Genomic DNA, 20,113 nt, shown 5'->3' with positions numbered 1-20,113 from the left:
TAGGTAACTGCCAACCTTTGAGCGAATGTATTCCTTCCACTTCTTTTTGAAAGTCATTCTGTATCTCAGACTCCCATGTGCCTCTTACAAACCCGTAACAGCTTCCAGCCTTTGGCCCTGCAGCCAGTGCAGTCATCTCGCCACGTAGTCGAGAACCTCCTTCACACACTATTAACAAAATGTGATTCTGTGGTGTTGTCAAGATGCAGCCGCACCTTGGTGATGAGGCTGACTGTGTTGGGGCAGTCTGGCACTGCAGGTGTGGCAAGACCCTCACTTCTCCCCAGCTTTAACATCTCCCCAGCTTTAGCACCTGGGGTTTGAACGAGGTCACCCTTAATAGATTGAATGTGTCTCAGTGTTTCTTAATGGCTGCGAATTCACAGACATTTCAGTGTTAAGCCTTTTCTGTTAATTTTTTTTTATTGTGTGTGTAGGTATGTGTAGTTCAGTATTTGCCTGCTGTTGTTTAGATATACTTCTCTGGTCCGTCCCCCCCCCCTTTTTTTTTACCCATAGTTTTACAAAAAGCTAAGTTTGGAGGAACTTTGTTTCTCTGTGAATTTCTCTCCTTCCCAGCTTGTTTGCAGAGGAGGAGACTAGCAAGGGCTTGCTTTCATTCTTTTTCCCCCCAGGTTTTTATCAGCCCCTTGGCAAGAATACCTCAGAACCTCCGGAGTGTTTATCTCTGCCACCTTCACAGCACTCCCCTGGGATGGAGGAGTGCTATGGGGCCCATCTTGCAAGCCCCTGGGAAGATACTTTTAGATCACTTTAGGCTGTGGCAAGCTGGAAGCTGAACTCTGGCATGCTAAAGCTCAGGCTCTTATATAAATCACTGCCTTTTGCCCTACTGAAGACTTCCTCAGACCCTAATTTATTACCCTCACAAAGGAGCGTAGCTTTTCTGAGTCTAGGAACTGAAGAAAGAAAGAAATGTCATTGAGTCTGACTAGAAACATTGTTTTATTTTTCACTCTGTACCCAATTTGCAAATGTAGTAAGGAAATATTTACATCAAATACAGAGCTGAAAACCCAGAAGTCATTGTAGTCAATCCACATGTCCCAGGTCAGCATGCCGAATCCTGCTTAACCAAAGCAAGTGACAAAGACTTGTTTTTTACCACTCAGCTATTTCTTCCAGAAAGACAGAAAATCCCACCCTTCTTGCGCAGGCAAAACTCCTGCTGAAATTGGTGGAAGTGGAGCTAGCAGCAGAACCAAGGATAGCAAGAGAAAAAAGGTAAATGTTAGTCCCCAGGACTGTAAAACCCAAAAAGGTAAGGTTCATTAAATCCCAATTTATCTTCTCAGTGCAGCCTTGTATAACATTATATGAAACTGTAGGACTCCGAAGTGATACGTGTCACCACAAAAAGAGGGTGTATTACGTGAGGGCATTTTTGTGTAAGTCATTTTGTAGGAAATGCAAATTTTGTCTGTGTTTTAGACAGAATGTCACATACCCTTGGGCAAGGGTACAGCTAATATCCTTATTTCTCATCAGCTTATCACTGCCAGCTGTCAACAACATCAGGATTGACTGGTTTCTTTTGCCTGATCTGCAGAGCCCTGTCAGTGGGAATAGGAGGGCCTTGGGAATTAATTTGGAAACCTCAGGTTTTGGAAGGAGCTGTGCTTCAGGTGCAGTTCACAGAAAAAGTGCCTGCTTGCTGTCTGTGTGTCTCTGCTCCATTTTTTTCTTTTTGAATTTGTCAGGGCAGAGTGCATGAGAAGTAGTAGCATTCTAGGTAACATAGGTGATGGGCTTATGTGGTGACAGCTCCCAGGAGACGATCCAGAAGGTGCAGATGCTTATATATGGTGGCTTGGCATGCTAGGTTTCACATTGGGCTTCCCATTTGCAGGTCTAAAGAGAGAAAAGTTTTTTTTTTTTTTTATTTATGTGAAAGGAACAAGAAGGCAACTAACATATGGCTGCTGGTCAGCTCATTTAGCCTGGGTCTGCAGCCCAGGACCTCCAAGACCAGGCTGCAAAGTGTTCCTAAATCCTCTGTGCTAGTGAAGGATCTGCTAATATTTCAACTAGTGACAGCCAGTAGGACTTTCTTAAAATATGCTGGTGATCAATTGTTATATTACTTATTTAAAAAACAAACAAACAAAAAAATTCAACCCCCCAAAAAAGGCTTTTTTGAATTTACCTCTGGCTTCTGCACAGTCGTGTCCTCTCATCAAGCCTTTCTCCACATTCAGAAATGAATGAGGAAAGAAGAGCTCAGGGCTTTTTTTGGAGTTGGGGAAGCTGTTATCAATTCGTAAAGACTTTTTTTCTTGTTGGAAAGCAGTTTCCTGCAGGAGTTTAAAAGGAGGCTTTCTAGACAGCGTGCTCCTGAAGAAGTAGAAGTTACTGGTCTCCAGCAACTGATAGCTTTGTGCTGATTTAATGAATTGGAGACTTGGCACCCGTTTTCACTCAAGATTAATTTATGGTGGAAAATGAATCCTTCAGCTGCCAGCAAGAATCCCAGGCCAGATCCTCAGGCGCTCTTTAATTGAGTGAATTGCACTATTAACTTCCAAAGAGCTTCATTTCAATAGGCAGGAACTGCTCAGAGCAGCAGGGACTTCCTCTCTAAAGGAAAGCTTAAATATGCAACAATTGCTTAAACCAGAGCCCTGTCATGTTAGTGCAGCCGAAGGAAAGCTGTCCTTGACGAGATGATTTCTTGAGGCACTTGTAACCCAGCCACTCCATCGGCACAAAATTGAAGAGCTGTGCCGTGTGTTTTTTTGTTGTTTTATTTTTTTTTATTTCCCCCCTTAGGGACAAAACATCTTTGCACAGGGCTGGCAACAGGGATTGAGGTAAGTGAAGAACGCGAGTGTAGTCCTAAAGAAGGCTGCAAGAAGAGCTCTTTGTTATCATTTTGCCCTTGGAAAGCCAGGCGGGTATCGGAAGAGCACTGAACGTAATAAATACCCATCCTAAAAATGACAGGCTGCTCCCTTTTTCAGACAGGCAGAAGAAAGCGCGTGTCTGGGGGTGCAGCTGTATTCTGATACATACGTAGGGAGGCTGAACCCAAAGGGCAGAAGGCGTTGCCACTCAATGCCTCTGCCGTTAAACACTGTTACCGTTCAGCCAGTGATTCCTATTGCGTTCTGCCTTTAAAAAGGATATAAAATCCTAGGGGATCCTTTTTCTGTTAATGTAGGGGGAGGGAGGCTCTTTCTGAGTGATTGTAATTTTGGACAACTAAAAACTACTGCCATGAGACCCATTATAACAAGGAACATGAATGTATTTCATTTAAAAGATGCTTGATTTGCAAAAAGGCGGCTTCCTCCTCCAGAGGTGTGAACACACTGTTCCAAACTTTCTTGCAACCCAGCTTTTCCAAGGGGAGGTGTAGATTGGATATTAGGAAAAACGTCTTTGCCAAAAGGGCTATCAAGCACTGGAGAAGGTTTCCAACCTAAACTACTCTATGACTCCAAGTGCTGGCCTGGCCTGAGCAGTACTGGGGTTTTTGGTGCTGGAGCACTCTTGCCACTAGCCCTAGGGTGCACTGTCAGCACAGGGCTTGCAAAACTGCAGAAGCGGTTTTCTGCAGAGCAGGTGAGGTGAAGGAACCTGCTGCAGGGAGGGTCGATTTACTGAAGCAAAATGCATGTTAGCAGCAGGCAAAAGGATTTCTTCTTGCAAACTGGCAAAGTGCAGTTCTTGTTCTGCAAGTGTTTTCCTGGTGACTCAGGGTGATTGGTGGGTTGGGGAGGCAGAAGGGAAAGCATTAAAAAAAAGGGTTCCTGTCTGCTCTAGAAAGTAGTTAACTCTAAAGCTATACATATCTGCACTGCTGTTTCTCAGGAAAATTGTCCAAGGCTGCGTCAGCCTCTGCTCCTGTTACTTAGTGCCTGTTGGGGTAATAGAGTTATAAAGCCACGGTGATGTTGGTCCAAAATTATGCAGAGGGGGATTTGGGATGCCTTAACTTGCATCTAATCAGTGGGCACAACGTGAAGGCCCAGTGATGAAATCGAATGAACCGTTTAGGAAGGGGAAGGGATGAAATACAACCACCCCCAGGCTCAAGTTGGAGAAGCACACAAACGTGGTTAGTCATAGTGTTGGGTGATGCACAAAGTTTTTTTAGTCTGTGACAAACACCTCTCTTTTTAGTATCTACTGTGGTGTCAGTGCTCACTGATTTGAATTAACATTAAAAAAACAAACACAGGAGAAGAGAATCTCCTCACTCTTTTTTTGCCCTTAATTTATTACACAGTCCCCTCCCATCCACTGAGTACAGATGAAGAATTTTTAGGTCACTTTTGGCACCTGCCTGCTTTATTGCTTGAAGGTGAGATGCTGTCATGTTTAAAAGAGAATTGTCAACATTTGTCACTAACCTTTTACATCTGCATCTCCGTCTTCTGGTTTCTAAAATAAAATAGAAAATGTTTTAGTTCTAAGATACCAAGTCAGAGGTCAGTGAAGAAACACTGCAGTGAGGTAGGGCTGGCATTCCCTAGCAACTTGCTATCTTTAAGAGTAATAATAGGTAAATCAAGTTTATTTTTGAGGAAAGCCACGCAAGAGGGCGATGCTGCAGCTCACGTTTCCCCAGCAGTCTACTGAAGCGTTTTCATGAATTAAATGTTCCTGTGGGTAACAGCAGCAGGGTCAGCCTGGGACCACTGACTGTGTTATATTTTTTTTTGCTGTCTCAACTGACTTCAGTATGTTGCTGAAAATCCACTGGCAGCAATTAATTGCTACAACAGGCGAGTGGTGATGAAGCTGTGCAGCATGCAACCAAGTTGAACGATACTCTTCCCCATTTTATATCTATGTTGTTACTTTGGGATGTATTTGGCAAAATACAATGTCCACCTGTTAATTTTAGCACAAGATAAAAATCTGTCCTTAAGGGCTCAGGCTGTCTGCTGCAGCAGAGATTAATTGCAGCTAACGGCTTTTCAGTGGTCATTGACATCAACATTAAAAGACAGAAATAAGTCACTGAGCGGTGTTTGCAGGATAATGATGTTGCAGGTCACCAGAGAATCCCAGTGCATGTGAAGGTCTCTTGGCTTCTGATGACTTCAGAAGGAATTTGGACCAAGGCTGGGCGTTCTGCGGCATCATCAGCTATTTCCCTCAAGTAGGCTGATTTCTGGCTGTGGCTCATCAATGTTTTGTCACATATTCCTTCCTATCGCTGTAGACCATGGTGATTTTTCAGGGCTGAGGACTGCTGAAAAATCATACTACTATTATTATTTTTTTTTTTTAACTGGATTAGCTGGTAAATTCACATCAGCTCCAGGATGTGGGGTAGGCAAGCCTTTAGTTAGGTTAATTCAACAGTAAAACTCTTTGGTGTTCTGGGCAAATGAGCTGAGCTGGGTTAATGAAATCAGTGTAACTTCTGGAGGTATCAGAAAGTTAAACTGATTCCAGTGAGCATTAAATTGATTTAAATGCATTTGTACTCACTGCTTGCTCAAGCTGACTTAAAGACATTTCAAACATGAAATTTCACCAAGGGACTTTTGCCTACCCAGAGATTAACTGCATTACTGCTTTAACCATAGCAGTCCCTGAACCTGTGTAATTAAGCTGCTAGTATGGTTACAGCCCGAGCTGGTAATGGGAGTCTCAGCGTTTGGATCTGCAAGCCCCATGCTGGAGCATGTTTGCCCTATTTTGTCACAGTCTTTTAGGTTCTGGTACTTTTGGCCTCTGATGCAGCAAGTCAAGGCTGGTAGAGCCAAGTTTTCTCTATTTATAATCTCTTTTTCTTCCTTAAAGGTCTTTTCCAACCTAAGTGATTGTATGATTCTGAGTGGATAATTATTTCTCGGCCTAAGCCTGCTGCTGAGGAAACTACAGAGGCTGATATTAACAGTGGTCCTCTTGCACTGACCGTGTCCTGCTCATCTGATGCTTACGTAAAGGGGTTAGCTAGAAGATCCATTCCCCTGAAGGACAGGGCTGCGGTTTCAGGCTGGAGGAATATCTACAGGTTTTATGGGTGAGTCTTAATGTTCTTACGTTGACACAGAGCGATGGTGACTGCCAGGGCAATGAGGAGCAGGAGGCAAGTGCCTGCTAAGGGAACCCAGATGAAGATGTCACAGAGGAAATTCAGATCTTTCTCCTTGCTGGTCTCTGCAGGAACAGAAAAGAGGAAAGGTCCACCAGGTGCTCGCAGCTGATGTTACAGCCAGCTCTGCTGGAGCCAAGGGACCTGCCCGCTGGTGCTCAGTGAGAATGGTGGTGTAGCAGAGGGCTTCCTCTTACCCCACCAGCGATGCCTGGAAGCGCAGCATCCATCCCTGTTAGTGCTGCTGCTCTCGGCAGTTTCCTGGGGACTTGAGGGAGCACAAGTAGCCAAAAGTTTTCTCGTGTCCCCCGCCGAGGATAAAACCAGCCCCAGCCCCCCAGGCTCTGTCTGTCTTTCCTCCACCTCTCCCCAGTGCGGCCACATGTGAGGCGTGCTCGTCCTTTTTACATCATCCTTAGCCTTCCCTACGTGGGATGAAGCACTGGAATTTATTCCTTCTGAGAAAGGATTCTCGCTCCCCCTTCCCCATCTGAAAATGCCTGCAGGATCCCCCTCGGTATCAGTGGACCAGAGCCCAGCAATTTCCTTCTCCCTCCCTGCAGCTCGGCTACCTGGATCCCGGGTCTTCAGGCAGGGGTCCTTCTCGGTGATGTTGTGCTGGGTGGTGGGTGCCACGGTGGTGATGGTGGTGACAACTATAAGTGAAAATAAGATGAATACAGCATATAGGGTAATACAATAAAATAGTGCTTTTCTGCCCTCCTATCCCTGCCAGGGCACAGCTGCTGCTGTGGCCAGCATAGGGCTCAGGTCGGAGGGGACTTCACAGAACCCGTTTTGGACGGTGACTCCCCCAGAGAGGGTCTCCCATGACCCAGTAAGGAGCTGCCACCATCCTCAGAAAGCCCAAGTTCCCTGAGGTTGGTAGGACTTTTGGGACCTATGTGAGGTGAGGAAGGAGGAGGTGGTGGTGTACTCCGCTTTAGTCTTATCCCTTCAAAGCTGTGAATGGGTTGGGGAAGTGGGGCTGGGGAGGTAATGCTGGGTCTGCCTGATCATCGTTGTCTTTGGGCAGGAGCAATACCATGAGAAGGGAGGGCAAGGCAGGAGCCTCTGGCAGGAGGACTGGTACATTGGTCACAAGATGCCTCGTGCAAGCAAGCAGGGAAAATGGGGTTTGTGGGAGAGGGCAGTGATTAAAAAAGGCAGGGGTAAGAGGTCCTGGGCATTTTGGCAGAGCTAAGCAAAGTTGGGTGGAGGTGTTGCTGACCTGGCAAGAGGACAGGCAGGGGAGGGCTGAAGTACAGCACTCTGTTGATGTTCATGAGGCAGAAATAGTTTCCCTCATCCTGTGGCGAGAAAGACTTCACTACCAAATGGTGGGACTTGCCGTATTTCTTTGCCTCGAAGCGTGTGGATATCGGTGTGTTCCCCTTGAAGTTGTTCTGACTCAGGGAAGAGGTGAAGACGATGAAGTGAAGGGTCCCACCCTTGTCCTGGTGGATCCAGAATATGCTACCGTCATCCCTGGTGGTCTGACACTCCAGCTCCAGCCGCTGTCCCACCTGGGGGTGTGTGGTTCTGCTGTTGCGAAATGTGGCTGTCATCTGGTACCTGTGGCCATGGATCCTGGGGCAGCCTGTGGGAGAGAAATCCTTGCAGAAACCGCTTGGGACGAGCCGCATCCCCTCCAGGCACACCTCATTCCCTGTCCACAAGGTGTGAGGTCAAATACAGAGGGAGGACTGTGCTGTTGGAGTCCTTGCTGGGACGGTGTGTGTGGGGTGCTTGGCAATCAGCCACCTGGGCTTTAAAGGTGGGCACTGCCCTTTCAGCTGCCTTCTCAGGGCTGATACCCCTTCTCAGATTACTTGAAGTGACTCCCTGAAAACACAGACTGCTAAACCCCCTGTTTTCCCCCTTCCTCCTCCCCTCCAGAACCACTTCTCTGACCAGGCTCCCTTCCCGGGGCATGTGATGCTGCAGCCACCCCTCTGGCTTCCCTATGCTGGCTGGGGCCATGCTGCCTTTATCCCCACAGTTACAGAGTAAACCTCAAAGCGAGCCTTTTTGGTTTGCTTTTCATTTTCCCTTGAACTATTTAGTCCCGTTTTCTTGGGTTTGGTGAAGGAGTCTCCGTGCCCCTCCCAGTGAAGGTGATGCACAATCCCATATCCATACTCACAGAGCCCCAGAGTGAGCAGAAGGAGCAGCGCAGGAGACCCAGTCATCTCCTCCTAGGGGTGGCTGTCCTTGGGGATGGTGTAGCGGAGCAGAGCTGATCTTCCTCACTTGACTTGGGAGGCTGCGTTGCTCTTCGGAGAGGATGTGATGTCATCCGGGACCCTCTTGGGTAAAGAGGTGATTTTGACACACATGTCACAGCATCTGTGACAAAACGAGGAGGAAAAAAAAAAGATTTCTGAAAAAATTCAGTTCTAGCCCAGAATTTGGGCTCATTGATTGTTACCTGTTCTTAACGGTCTGTCAAGGATTTTTGCCTTGATGACTTTGCTGGGGATTGACTGGCGATGCTCGTGCCTGAGGTAGGATCAGCCACCGCAATCTGCCGTCTCCCAGCATGTGGGGGGATCACAGCGGCTCCAGCTCTGCAGAAGTCATGGACAAGCCCTGTGCTTTGGCTGCAGGCCCCAGGTTGTGCTGCTTGGCAGGGATTCTGCTGCCTTTGCTTGCGTGCGTTCAAAGGCTCTTGTGCAAATGGCAGAGCACGCTGTATTTTGTTAGCCAGCCAGCAGGACATGGGCGTTTCATAACACATATCCATACATGTTATTTATCTCCAAGCACAAACGTTGCTGACATGCAGCCGAATTCTTCAGGTGCTCAATTGTTCTTTGCTGTTCTTTGTAATTGCTCTGCAAAAGCCTCTTTGTGCAAGGCAGGTGGTCTGTGATCTGAAACCCACTGAGAAAGCCCCATGCCCCAGAGGTATGCATTCTTTTGGGGTTTTTTACATCTTGTGGTTTTCTTCTCTAACCACAGCGTCTTCCGCCCTGCCAAAAAAAGCCCTTGTATGCTTTAATGGAGAGGGCCCTCGCCGCTGCCTCCAGGTGACCACTGACACATGGGTATGGGCGATGTTTCCTGGACCTTTGCACATACAATAGCACCAGTTTCACCAGACTGTGAAGGGCTGGGATGGTGTGTTATTTATTTCTTTGTTTGGCAGTCCCTGGCTTTCCTGTTGATTGTTTTCCTGTGCTAGGTATTTCTCTCTTACTCCTTTGCAAAGAAAGCCCCCTTGTCCTGTGCATGTCAGAAACCAGGTGCTGCTGACTTTGATGCTGTTACTGTTGTGGCTGCTGCTTAGAGATGAGTGATGGAAAATGGCTCAGGATCTGGTTTATTTCACTGGGCATCAGAGCATGTTGGTGAGTGAGGAAAGCTGCTGTTAGGCCCACTGAGATGTGTGAAATTCGTACTTTCATGAGGCTGGAAGACTTGTGATATCTCCCTGAAACAGAGCAGATTTTGTCAAAATAAAGAGCAAATAGGTTTCGTCAGTTAAATAACGTTACAAGAGGCAGGGTCTCAGAATCCTGTCAAGGAAATGTGAACATCTGTCTTGAGCTACATGTCACCTCTTCACACTGCAGCTATGTCCAGATGAGACATCAAGTGATTGCTACTTCTGTAGGCTCCTGCTGGTTTCAGTGGGCAGTTTATTCTCCTTATCCTAAGTAGAATTCATCCTCCCTTTATGATGGGACAAGCTGCTCCTGGGAAGCGCCTGTCTTCACGGGCTCATGGAGGAACGTGGACAAGGAACTGGAACTATGTGCCTGCCTTGTAGATGACTGCAGTTGAGTCTCGTGTTTTCTGAGATGCTGAAGTGAGCTGGTTCCTGCCATCCCTTGGGGTTGTTGTGTGTGCCCCCACACTTCTATCGCTAGTACCACAACTATCACAAGTATCACAACTCAGCACCAGCAAGTGACATTTCAAAAGCATTTTCAAAAGCACAACCCTCCTGAGACCAAAGTAGGAAAATTCCCTATTCCCATTTTTCAGCGTGGTTGAAATGGAAGTGGACATGCTGGCAAATGAGGATGAATTAAATGTTTGCCAGGACTAAGCTCTCACTCTGCTGTAGAGCATGGATGCTTAGTTACAGCATGTAGTACATGTCCTTAGAGATGTGGTGGTGGATGCGCTGGGAGAACCTATACAATTAAAGGATCATCCAGGAAAGGGCTATTGTCTTTCATAGTAGGGACATCTTACTTCTCTCTTGCCTCTGTTTAATGGTAAATTTTATTAGGACTCAGTCCTGGGTACCAAACTGGAACCCAGAGATTCCTCTGCTGGGTGTAGAGGTGTCCTGGATCTTGGTCCTCATGGCTCATGGATTAGTCTGGGTTTTATGCAAGGCTAACATTTGCTTTGTCATGTTCAGACCCTGCGTCACCATTCAGAGGTTTCTTTTTTTCTCTTCATACTTTTATTTGCTGAAGCGCTTTGTGACTCACCACTACACGAGAGATTCCATTAACACGTCTTTTCTGACGCTTGCCTGTTGTGCTGGGGTTGGACATTTGGGGAGCCACAGGTCGTGGCTTCAGGGGAAGCTGTTCCTTTCTGCTGCCTGCAGTAAACTGCTAATGAATATATACTTTCCAGGTGAGACAAAAGCTTGTTGTCAGCAGAGATGTAGCTGCCAAGCGGGCTGTCCCGCATCTCTTCAGTATGGGCACACTCTGCTGGTCAGAGGGGAAACCAGGGGAGTAGCTCCGGTGGAGATGTCAGGGTGCGATCAGGTGAAATTCTTGTGCCCCCATCTCGTGTCTGCTAAATAAGAAATCAGCTGGGGCAGGGATCTTCCCCCCGCCCCGGCTTCTGTGTTTAGGTACTGCTTAGCACAGAGCTGTTTCTATTTTGCATAGTATCAAATGAGAAAAACTAAGCCAGTTGCAATGGCAATTATTTGATTATGAAAAACTGCAGGCACAAGTGAGACCTCCAGGAAAAGCTCTCATTTAAAGTCAACACTTGTATAAATAATTTAGATCAGTATATGTAAGTTTTACCCTGATGACCTACTCCAGAACTGGGAGGAGTAGGTGTTAATCAGATTAATTAAGGAATCTCTTTGATTTTTAGTATACTCTGGTTTGGCAATTTGTCCTCCGGATGATATTTTGCAATAGACTTGTTGTTAGACTGAGAACCGAAGTCAAATCAGTGAAACACTAGCATTAATGACATGGTTTGTTAGTAATTTCTGTAGTAGTACCACAGTTACGGTATGAGTAAGGAAGAAGAAAACCCTCAGACAAGCAGTTAGTTCTGCAGAGCATCATGTAAAAGATGTCAGAAGACCAGACAGGAGGTTGGTTAGATGGTAGAAGGTCATTTCTTTTTTTCCCCAAACCTACCAATAAGTTTCATTTTACTTTAGCTAAGGTTGCAGGGCTCTGCTGGTGAACTCCTGCCTAAGGTGCTTGTGACTGAGTTTTATCTTTATATACTAAGACCAGCCTAGATCTGTATTTAATCAGTGTCAAATAATTAAGCAGGAGACAGGTGCAAGGAGAGAAGAGACAAAATCATCATGCAGGGAAGAGACAAAGAAGGGTCTACCTGTTTTGGCTGGGGCTTGGCAGGACGTGAGTTTAGGATTACTTTTCTCTGTGCTTGCTTACATCCATTTACCAGGGAAGATGTGGGAAACGAGCGGAAGCCTGGGGCATCAGAGCAGGAGGAGATGCTGTGTTTCAGGTATGATTGATTTCTTAGTCACTTTGTGGAAGGACCTCAGTGACTTTTTCATGTTGGTAAGAAACTCTTTGGCTTCTTGGTATGGTAATATCAGACATCGCATGGATGTCTCACAGTATGCGTGACTGGCAGTGGGAGCGCATCTCAGGACATGGGAGTTACGCTGTGATGGTTGGCAGACACAAGAGGAGCATCAAAATGACTGTTCTCTCAGTCTGTTGTTCTGTTGCCCATGGTATCTCCTTCTAGGACTTGATGTGTAGCATCATGCTGCTGATGAGCAGATGCTGCTTCATCCCTGCAAGTGATCAGTGATGGTAACTCGGGGGGGGTGACACTGGGTTGTGTTTGCTTCAGCATTGCTGATTCGTTCTGTTGTTAACCTTTGAAGGATCTCTTTTTGTAAGGAGGAATGGAAAGTTTTCAAGGAGATTTAAAAAATTTGTTACAAATCATGAACTTTTGTTTCAAATAGAGGAAAAAAATGTTGTGACTGTAGTGTACAAAGCTTCCGGTGTGAAATGAAGTTGTGGTTTATGAGCAGCATGCTGCCTCCCTTTGCCTTGCAAAGTTGCAGACCTGAAGGAGTTTGTAGAATGTCAAGCACAACTGTCATGCACCAGATACCCTCACACACTATTTTTCCACTGCAGCAATGTTTCCAATTCAGTGGTCAATACTTCCCTCTCTTCTGAGTAGTCTCAGTTGTGAACATCACGTACCTTAAAATAACAGTATGCAAACCACAAACACTCCGGTGCTCTCACCCCTCGGTGGTGTAGACCTCTAACCAGGTCACTGGGTTGGAAATCGCTGTATTCTCCATGCTTGTTGGTACTGAGAGTCTGATAAACAGAGACCTGAATGTGTTACAAGTTTTCCTTGTACAGTTGTTCCACGCCTTGTCTCTTGGTGCTGCGTAGCTTGTTTGTGCAGACATTTGGTGGATCGGCATTCCGTGGTGGCATCTTTTGTGAACAGGTGACAGCTTACACTCTAAGTGCCCCAGCTGGAGTTAGCAGTGGACAGGTTGGTTTTCTGCAGGTCCAGTCTCCTAAATACCACAGAGATTCAGCCCAGACCTGCAGAAAGGCTTCCTCTTTTCTGACGCTGAACAGAGACTTTCATTCAGAAAAGGGAAATTATCTGTATAGCTTTACTGCGTCATTTTTTTGTCTGAATAGCAGTTTGGGAAGTCTTTTAATTATTGAACTGGGCTCATTACCTCATTTCCCATGCCCATGATCAAATTTCTGTTGCATTTGAGGCACTACTTGGTATTTGTCCTCCTAGTTCAGCTTCCTTCCAGGGTCTCATAGTCTCGGTGTTATCCCCACAGCCCAGGGAGCTGACTTTCTCCTGCCTCCATCTATCCAGTCTTGTCATGTGTGGTGCCCTTCCTCGCTGCATGCTGACCTTCTCCCCTGAAGACCTTGGGCAGGAAAGTCTGGTCAACATACTGCAGGGATTTCTGGACCCATCTGTGTGGTACAGGAGGACTTTTCAAGACCAGGGTATTGCTGTACATTTTTATTGTTAACATATTTGAGAGGGAACTTCTGACATTGGTTACAGCTGGTGGGATGGAGGAAGTGTTCCTATTTTGGTTTATCAACCCCTCCTGCTGACAGTGCTGGCAGTATGGAAACCTGTGGCTTGCTTGAGATTACTTGCTTGGTCTATTTTGTGATCCCTTTAATAGCGTTGCCTGGGTTGTACTTATTTTTTCCTGATTTATTGTTTACTTGAAAAAAAACACGATGCTCACTGTAGAATCAGACTGGTAAGATGCAACCCTAAGCCATGATACCTTGTTTAAAAGAGGCAAAGGGCAGAAGTGGCTGCATCAAAAAGCAGCAGCTGATTTAATGCTCTCCCATCATCAACAAAGCACGGTAAATCCAGTTTAACAACATGATCCCCACCATTACTGTGAAGAGACGTGTGTGATTACTCTTTCCATAGCTGTTCTAGAAGTACCACTCCCACCCCATCTGTGAGTGTTGCTCTCAGTAGCCATATAGCAATTCATGTTTAAAACATATCCTGCAAACTTTTGTTTTAATGCACATTAATGTATTTGCATTTATGTATTGTAAATATAGAACTGCAGAAGGGTCTTTCAGAGAATGGGCAGTACAGGGGCAGGTGAAATTTGGAGCTGGTGCAGTGATGCACGCAAGGAAACCTTGTCCTGGCTTGTTGTAAAATAAGGAATAAAGTTAAGAATATAAAAATGGCTGATTTGATTCAGAGCAAAGGCCCACCCAGATGACTGTTTACAGTCCAGGTTACCCTGGATGCGTCTTGGAAGAGGGATGATGGCCAGGAAAGGTGTTTGACCCCAGCCAACTAGCTCAGTTTGTGTCCCAGTTTTGGGGAGGTGAGAAGAGACCCAGGTTTGGGGACCAGGGGAATTTGCATGGTGACAACTGCCTTCCCCCAGCATCTCCTTGGGGCTGGCAGCTTGGCCTCTGTGCAGTGGGATATGACCCACATTTCTAAGTCATATAAAAATTGTCCTGGCTATGGTAGTGGCGGGTGAGTCAGACTAAAAACGACCTGAGGAAAGTCATGTATTTTAGTAATGGCTGTTCTACCGCCTGGTTCGTTTCCTCCTGCATAGAGATGTCTTGAGAGATCTATTTTAATAACAGCAGTGTCATTTGCAGCTGTTGCTTAGGGCAGGCATATACAATCCCAGCCCCCAGGAATATTTTGTCTCAATTTTTTTGGAGAGAGCGATAGGAAATATCCCAACTGGAATTTTGCATTTGGTGTTGATGTTAAGGCATTATGTTTTGAAGCCCTGTAGCTGGGTGTTGGCACAGCCCAGCACCTCTCCCATCAGCTGGTGAGTTTACCTTGTGTTTATGTTGGACAATGATTGCACCTTGAGTTTTGCTGAAGAGCAGCAGTGGTTCTGCCTGTGATCCTGCCTGCAAGCTGGCTGCAGGGCCCCCAGCAGCCCAGCATCTCCTCCCGTGGTAGTGCCTGAAGAGACGTCAAACATGGTGGGACCTAACTGTGCTTTGTGCCACAGGTCATGCTGTACCGTGCAAGAGCAGCGCGCACCCTGCTCCCCCAAGGATGCCCTGCCTGTCCCCGGAGGCAGCTGCCCAACATGGAGGTTTTGTGCTGCATTTCATGCTGCCTGCGCAGCCTGCAGCCCCAGCCACCTGCGCTGGGAGTGACAGGATACATGGTGGGTGAGTTCACACGTGTAGCTCTGGGGACAGAGACGCCTCCTAAGCCACAGCTCTCCTCCTCCCTGCCCAGCCGTGTGGGGAGGGAGGTTGGCTGCACCCCGTATCTTGGTGCTCAGCCTCCCTGCTGAAGGTTTTAACCACAAGCAGAGAAAAAGAGCAGAAAAATCAATGTGGATTTCACCTTGGGCAGGGTAAGGTTTGCTCTGTTGTGCCTGCAGGGTGGCGGAAGGCATGGGGTAGGACAGGACGTGGGGCTGATTGCAGAAGACAGGGTACTGGTGGTTGGCATCAGCTTGTGGGCTCATCGCTTTGCTTTGGAGGCATCCATCGCTTCCCATGCTTTCCTTGGGGAAAGCAGGCGTATTTAGGTGTTCCCTGGCAAAGCTCAAGCCTTTGAAATACTCCACGTTGCAAAACTTTGCCTGCAGATGCCCAAGATTTCTGCAGGACTGGATTTTGTGCTGTGTGATGCAGAGGTTCAGTGCAGTTTGGGAGAGATGAAATTTAGACTGACTCAAAAAAAGACAAGGAAACAAGCTCATGGGTGCTGCCTGCATCAGCCTGGCTGCCTGAGGGCTCCCAACCCCTTCAAGGAGCTTTTCAGGGAGGGTGGAGAGGGCTTTACCATCTGAGCAGGTTTCCTTTTCATATTGGCTACCAGCTGCTTTCCATGCGTGACTCGTCTCAGGGTTTTTTTTTTTGGTTTTATGTTAAATGAACTAAATAAGTTGGTTGTGTGAGATTCCCATTGTAACAGCACATAGATATGTTCTACCGGCAGAGAAAAAATTCTGGACTGATGCCATCATTGGGATTTTTTGGAGTGTTTCACATGTGGTTTTAATTTATTTGCTAGATCAGAAAGTGCAAATAGTCATAATGGTGTTCCCCTGCTTACGAGTGTGGTGCAGTTCCCCTTCATACATGTGTATATCTTAAAGGCTAAGTGAGAAGTTGAACTTTAGCAGAAGAAATTAATGGCATGGGGGGGGAATATTAAACCTCCCACGTGTTGCAAGTGTTACAGCAAGGGGAGAATTTTGTTTCATGTGAAAGAACCACTGGTGTATGAGCTCAGAGTAAGCTTTCCCATAGCAAGGTGATAGAGAAGCAAAATGCAAACCTTATACAAATTGATTTTTAATTTGGTCTGATACATGTTTCAGTTAAATGAATGCTGGAATAACAAATATTTGTATATAATTCCACGGCAGCTGCAGATCTCACTCTGAGTGCATGCAATATAGATAAATTGATATACACAAATATGTTATTTCAGCAAATATTTTATTTAACAACCAGAAATACTATGAAATACAAATTATAATAATATTAAAGAAATTCTTTCTGGTTTATTGAACCAGAAACTTAATACATTACTATTTTTAGTTCATTGAATGTCGAAGTCCAGGGAAATATGGGCAAGAAGGATTTAGGCTGCCTGAAGACAGTTTTTTGTTCCCCGGTGTATTTCTTCTATGGGTTTCTGTCAATCTATGTAACTGTCAATATATATAATAACACATATATAGCTATATATAATATACAACACACAATATAGAAAATTAATATCTGCAATATGTTTATATATAATATATTTAAATATAACTATATTGAATGAATTATATATAATGCAGTTAACTGTAATACATAAGTTATAGTATAACTGTATATAATAATATATAGCTAGAAAATTGTCAATATAAATAATTACAATATTTCTATATTTAAGGCTCCTGTACATTATTTGATATATGGAATAGCAGAATAGCTGGGGTGTGCTGGGTGGAGGAGGGCTTTTGTGCATTGGATGCTTCTGAAAGACAGGGAGGAGAATTTTCCATGCGCCTGCTTGGATGTGTGTGTGTAGGGCTACGCCTGTGCAGTAATGGGGTTCAGGAGAAGCAAGTTAAAATCAGGATATTTTTTTTTTTTAATAGCTTTTGGGATCTATCTGGTTTTATATAGTGGCAGAAAGATATTTTGAAATTTCCATTGAACAGGTCTGATCTGCATACTTAGAAGTCCTGCTGTGAATCCATTTTTCCTGCCAGGAGGATATATTTAATCAGCAGCTACCATTCACGGAGCTGTTCTGGCCAAGGATAAATAGGAAAGAATTTAAACGGCACCCATGGATATATGTATCTCCTTTCCCTTTGCATGGATTTCAAGTTTAATAATTTAATAGATGTTATTCATCCTTTCTTTGTTAGCATGCCCAACTCAGCTGTGTTTATGACTCTGCAAAATAGGGGTTTTTTTATATATTTGGAGCTTTAAAACCAGATACAACTTCTGCTTTCATGTCACTACCTTGTTTTCAATTTAATGTTTTCAACTGCACCTGATCTAATTTACTTGTTTGTTATATAAAACCACAAACTATCCACCTAAAAATGACTGGGTGGCTTAAAAGAGTAAAGAAAAATTGAGCACTGCCAATATTAGATCAGTAACAGATATTCTGGAAAGACTGACAATTTTCTTTTTATCCATTTACCTAAGTTTTACATAAACATGAAGACTATTCACTGCAGTGCCTGAAATACCTGTATTCCTGCTCTGCTCTCTGTCCTTTGAAAATTTTAATGCTTTCAAGAGATGCACGCAATTTATTGTAAGAATAACTATAGTATTTTTTATAAGATGTTCATACAGAATATAAATATAGATGTAAGATAATAATAATATAGTAACAACAACAACAGGATTATTGTGACATGTAAATTTTGACCTCTTTTACAATTCCTTGCCCGATGGTTTGCAGGGGTGGGCACCACATAGGTGATGCTTTGTACTTAAACCCATAGACCTGTAAAACCCACCTTGTCCTAAAGCCTTTTGTCTTTGTCCAGTTTTTTGCAGCGTCTCCTTTTGTCATTTAAATGATATCGTTTATTTACTGCTGATGTCAGCGTTTGGGATTATATATAAAATCCCATTATTTTCCCTTCTAGGTATGGATGCTCCTTGCTGCGGGGAGGAAGCTGACATGGCAGCTGGGAGAAGGCTGGTCCATCCTCAGAAGGAATGAGGAATAAATTAGGGACTCATTTGCCAGGACACTGTGGCTGGGGTGACACTGTGACATGCACTGGTGTTGCCCGTATCTCTCCCTCTGTGGATGCAGGCACCATGCCATTAGCAGAGATGCACAGAAATATTTTCCCATTAGTTTTCATGATGGAAGCATCCCTTCTGTCCTACATGCCAAAACACTATGTCACTGAGTCTTGGCTGGTATCGTCATTGTGCTTCAGCACAGTGATGAGGTAGGGAAGAAAACCAAAGAAGTTGCAGTATCAGGGGATGGGCTAATTTTCTCAGACATAAAAGCATTTTTTTTATTAGTGTTTCTATTTCTTTATATATGCTCTGGGAAAAAAAAATAAATCCATGAAATGGAGGTGATTTTTTTCCACTGGCTCTCGGAGTTGTGAAACCTGCTGCTAAGATCTCTCTGAAGTTTACTCTCTTAAAACACCTTGTTGATGATGAAAAACTGTAGTAATGCCTATAATAATTTCTATTGGTAAACTGCCCAAGCCTGTGTTTCAACAGGGCAGCAGCATCCTTAACTGCTGCTGTTCTCTTCTGGTTTTACTGCACACAGATGATGTGGTTTAGGGGTTTTTTTCAAATTACAAAGGAAAAATGAAACCAAATCGGGGAATTTGGATATTGAGAAATCCTTTGCTGCCTGTTACAGTTATTCACGGGCAGGCGGAGGGATAAAAGCCCATACTTTGAATGGGTGTTATTGGACTTTGGATAATGCGGTGGCTGAAGTTGATCAATGCAAGACAGTGGTGTCGGGGCCGGGGTAGGGGGCGGGGGGGATTCAGTGAGGGTTGGACACTGTGGGGATGGCCTGAGCATGGGGATGGAGGGAGGAGGAGCAGACTGGGCAGGGTTATCCCCTAGGCTGCTCCCCTTCCCAGGGGAGAGGAGGATGGGGCTGTTGCAGCCTGCCTCTTTCTGCCAAAACCTGTCCCTGGCTGCTTGCCCACGGGAGGCCATCTCCTGTGCTGGCCGAGAGGTGAAGCAGATATGGATGTTAAGGTCAGGATGCCTCAACCAGGGAAAATGGAACTGGGATTTCAAAAGCAGCTGCGGGCAGAGGGAAAAAGCTCTGTTTTTGAAAGAATAAACCTTTGCCCATGGGCAGTTTCAAAAGGGTTGCGTTAGAGCTGACCTGTAAAAAATACATGTTATAAAAATCACCTGCTCCTGAGGTGAAGCTCTGCATCTCGAGTGCTTGCAGGGTAGAAAGCTGGTGGGTTAATTCATTTGAGCTTTCACAGAAGCTAAAATATGTGCTGGTATGATAGGTTGGAAGCAGAGGTGGTTGGGGACCCCTCACCCCAGCATGTGTGGTGGGATGAGGTCCAGGGTCGGTGTCCCCTGTGCCTATGAGCTGCATGGGCTGAGAGCCAGGGTGAGGTTTGCAGCCTGGGAAAGCTGGCTCAGCATGGTCCACCGATGGCTGTGTTACTGCGTCATCCATCATGAGGAGCACCCACAGCCAGGTTTGAGACCAGACCCTCCAGAAAAATCTGCATTAAAGTGGAGAGCACAGCTCCCTGCAGCTGGGAGGGGAGGGAGGGTAAGGCCAGAAGGATGCTGTGGTGCCGCTATCATGCTGTAGAGTCATGAGCTCATTTAGGTTGGAAAAGACCTTTAGTTAACCCAGCACTGCCAAGCCCACCACTAAACCATGTGCCTAAGCACCACATCTACACAGGTTTTAAATACCTCCAGGGATGGTGGCTCAAGCACGTCCCTGGGCAGCCTGTTCCAATGCCTGACAGCCCTTTCGGTGCAGACATGTTCCCTCACGCTCAATGTAACCCTCCTGTCGCTGGTTCCTGGGGAGCAGAGACCGACCCCCCTGGCTACAGCCTCCTGCCAGGCCGTTGCAGAGCCACCGGGTCCCCCGCAGCCCCCTTCTCTCCAGGCTGACCCCCCCGCCCCCCCAGGCTGGTGCCCCAGCCCCTGCCCCAGCCCCTGCCCGGCTCTGGACACGCTCCAGCCCCTCAGTGTCTGTCTGGCCGTGAGGGGCCCAACGCTGAGCCCAGGCCCCGCGGGGCGGCCCCACCAGTGCCCAGGGCAGGGGGACGGGCGC

General features: G+C 45.9%; 1 protein-coding gene and 1 long non-coding RNA gene across 5 annotated transcripts; one reads left to right on the top strand and one right to left on the bottom strand.

Annotated features, from left to right (window-relative positions):
- Positions 1-947: 947 nt before the first annotated feature.
- Positions 948-8,948, bottom strand: CD8A (CD8 subunit alpha). Of its 2 annotated transcripts, none has more exons than XM_005446421.4 (7): positions 8,508-8,948; positions 8,223-8,425; positions 7,308-7,676; positions 6,649-6,732; positions 6,025-6,141; positions 4,377-4,407; positions 948-1,872 (listed from the first exon to the last, which is right to left on the bottom strand). In XM_005446421.4, exons 2-7 carry the CDS (start codon positions 8,266-8,268, stop codon positions 1,818-1,820), a joined length of 702 nt encoding a protein of 233 aa, XP_005446478.1. In that variant the 5' UTR covers positions 8,269-8,425; positions 8,508-8,948; the 3' UTR covers positions 948-1,817. The 2 variants fall into 2 exon arrangements, with proteins under 2 accessions (XP_005446478.1, XP_055583107.1); XM_055727132.1 differs by having other exon boundaries at positions 8,223-8,385.
- A 1,749-nt stretch (positions 8,949-10,697) lies between these two features.
- LOC129737400 (uncharacterized) lies at positions 10,698-18,394 on the top strand. 3 transcript variants are annotated; one of them, XR_008735189.1, is made up of 3 exons: positions 10,698-11,664; positions 14,820-14,981; positions 17,946-18,394. It is a non-coding gene; the product is annotated as an uncharacterized LOC129737400 (long non-coding RNA). The 3 variants fall into 3 exon arrangements; XR_008735188.1 differs by having other exon boundaries at positions 14,820-14,985; XR_008735186.1 differs by lacking the exons at positions 10,698-11,664; positions 14,820-14,981 and adding an exon at positions 14,992-15,176.
- The last annotated feature ends 1,719 nt before the right edge of the window (positions 18,395-20,113 follow it).

The sequence above is a fragment of the Falco cherrug genome, chromosome 1 (genome assembly GCF_023634085.1).
Source record: "Falco cherrug isolate bFalChe1 chromosome 1, bFalChe1.pri, whole genome shotgun sequence".
In the NCBI taxonomy this organism is placed as follows: Eukaryota; Metazoa; Chordata; class Aves; order Falconiformes; family Falconidae; genus Falco; species Falco cherrug.
This window is presented reverse-complemented; position numbering and strand designations above follow the sequence as displayed.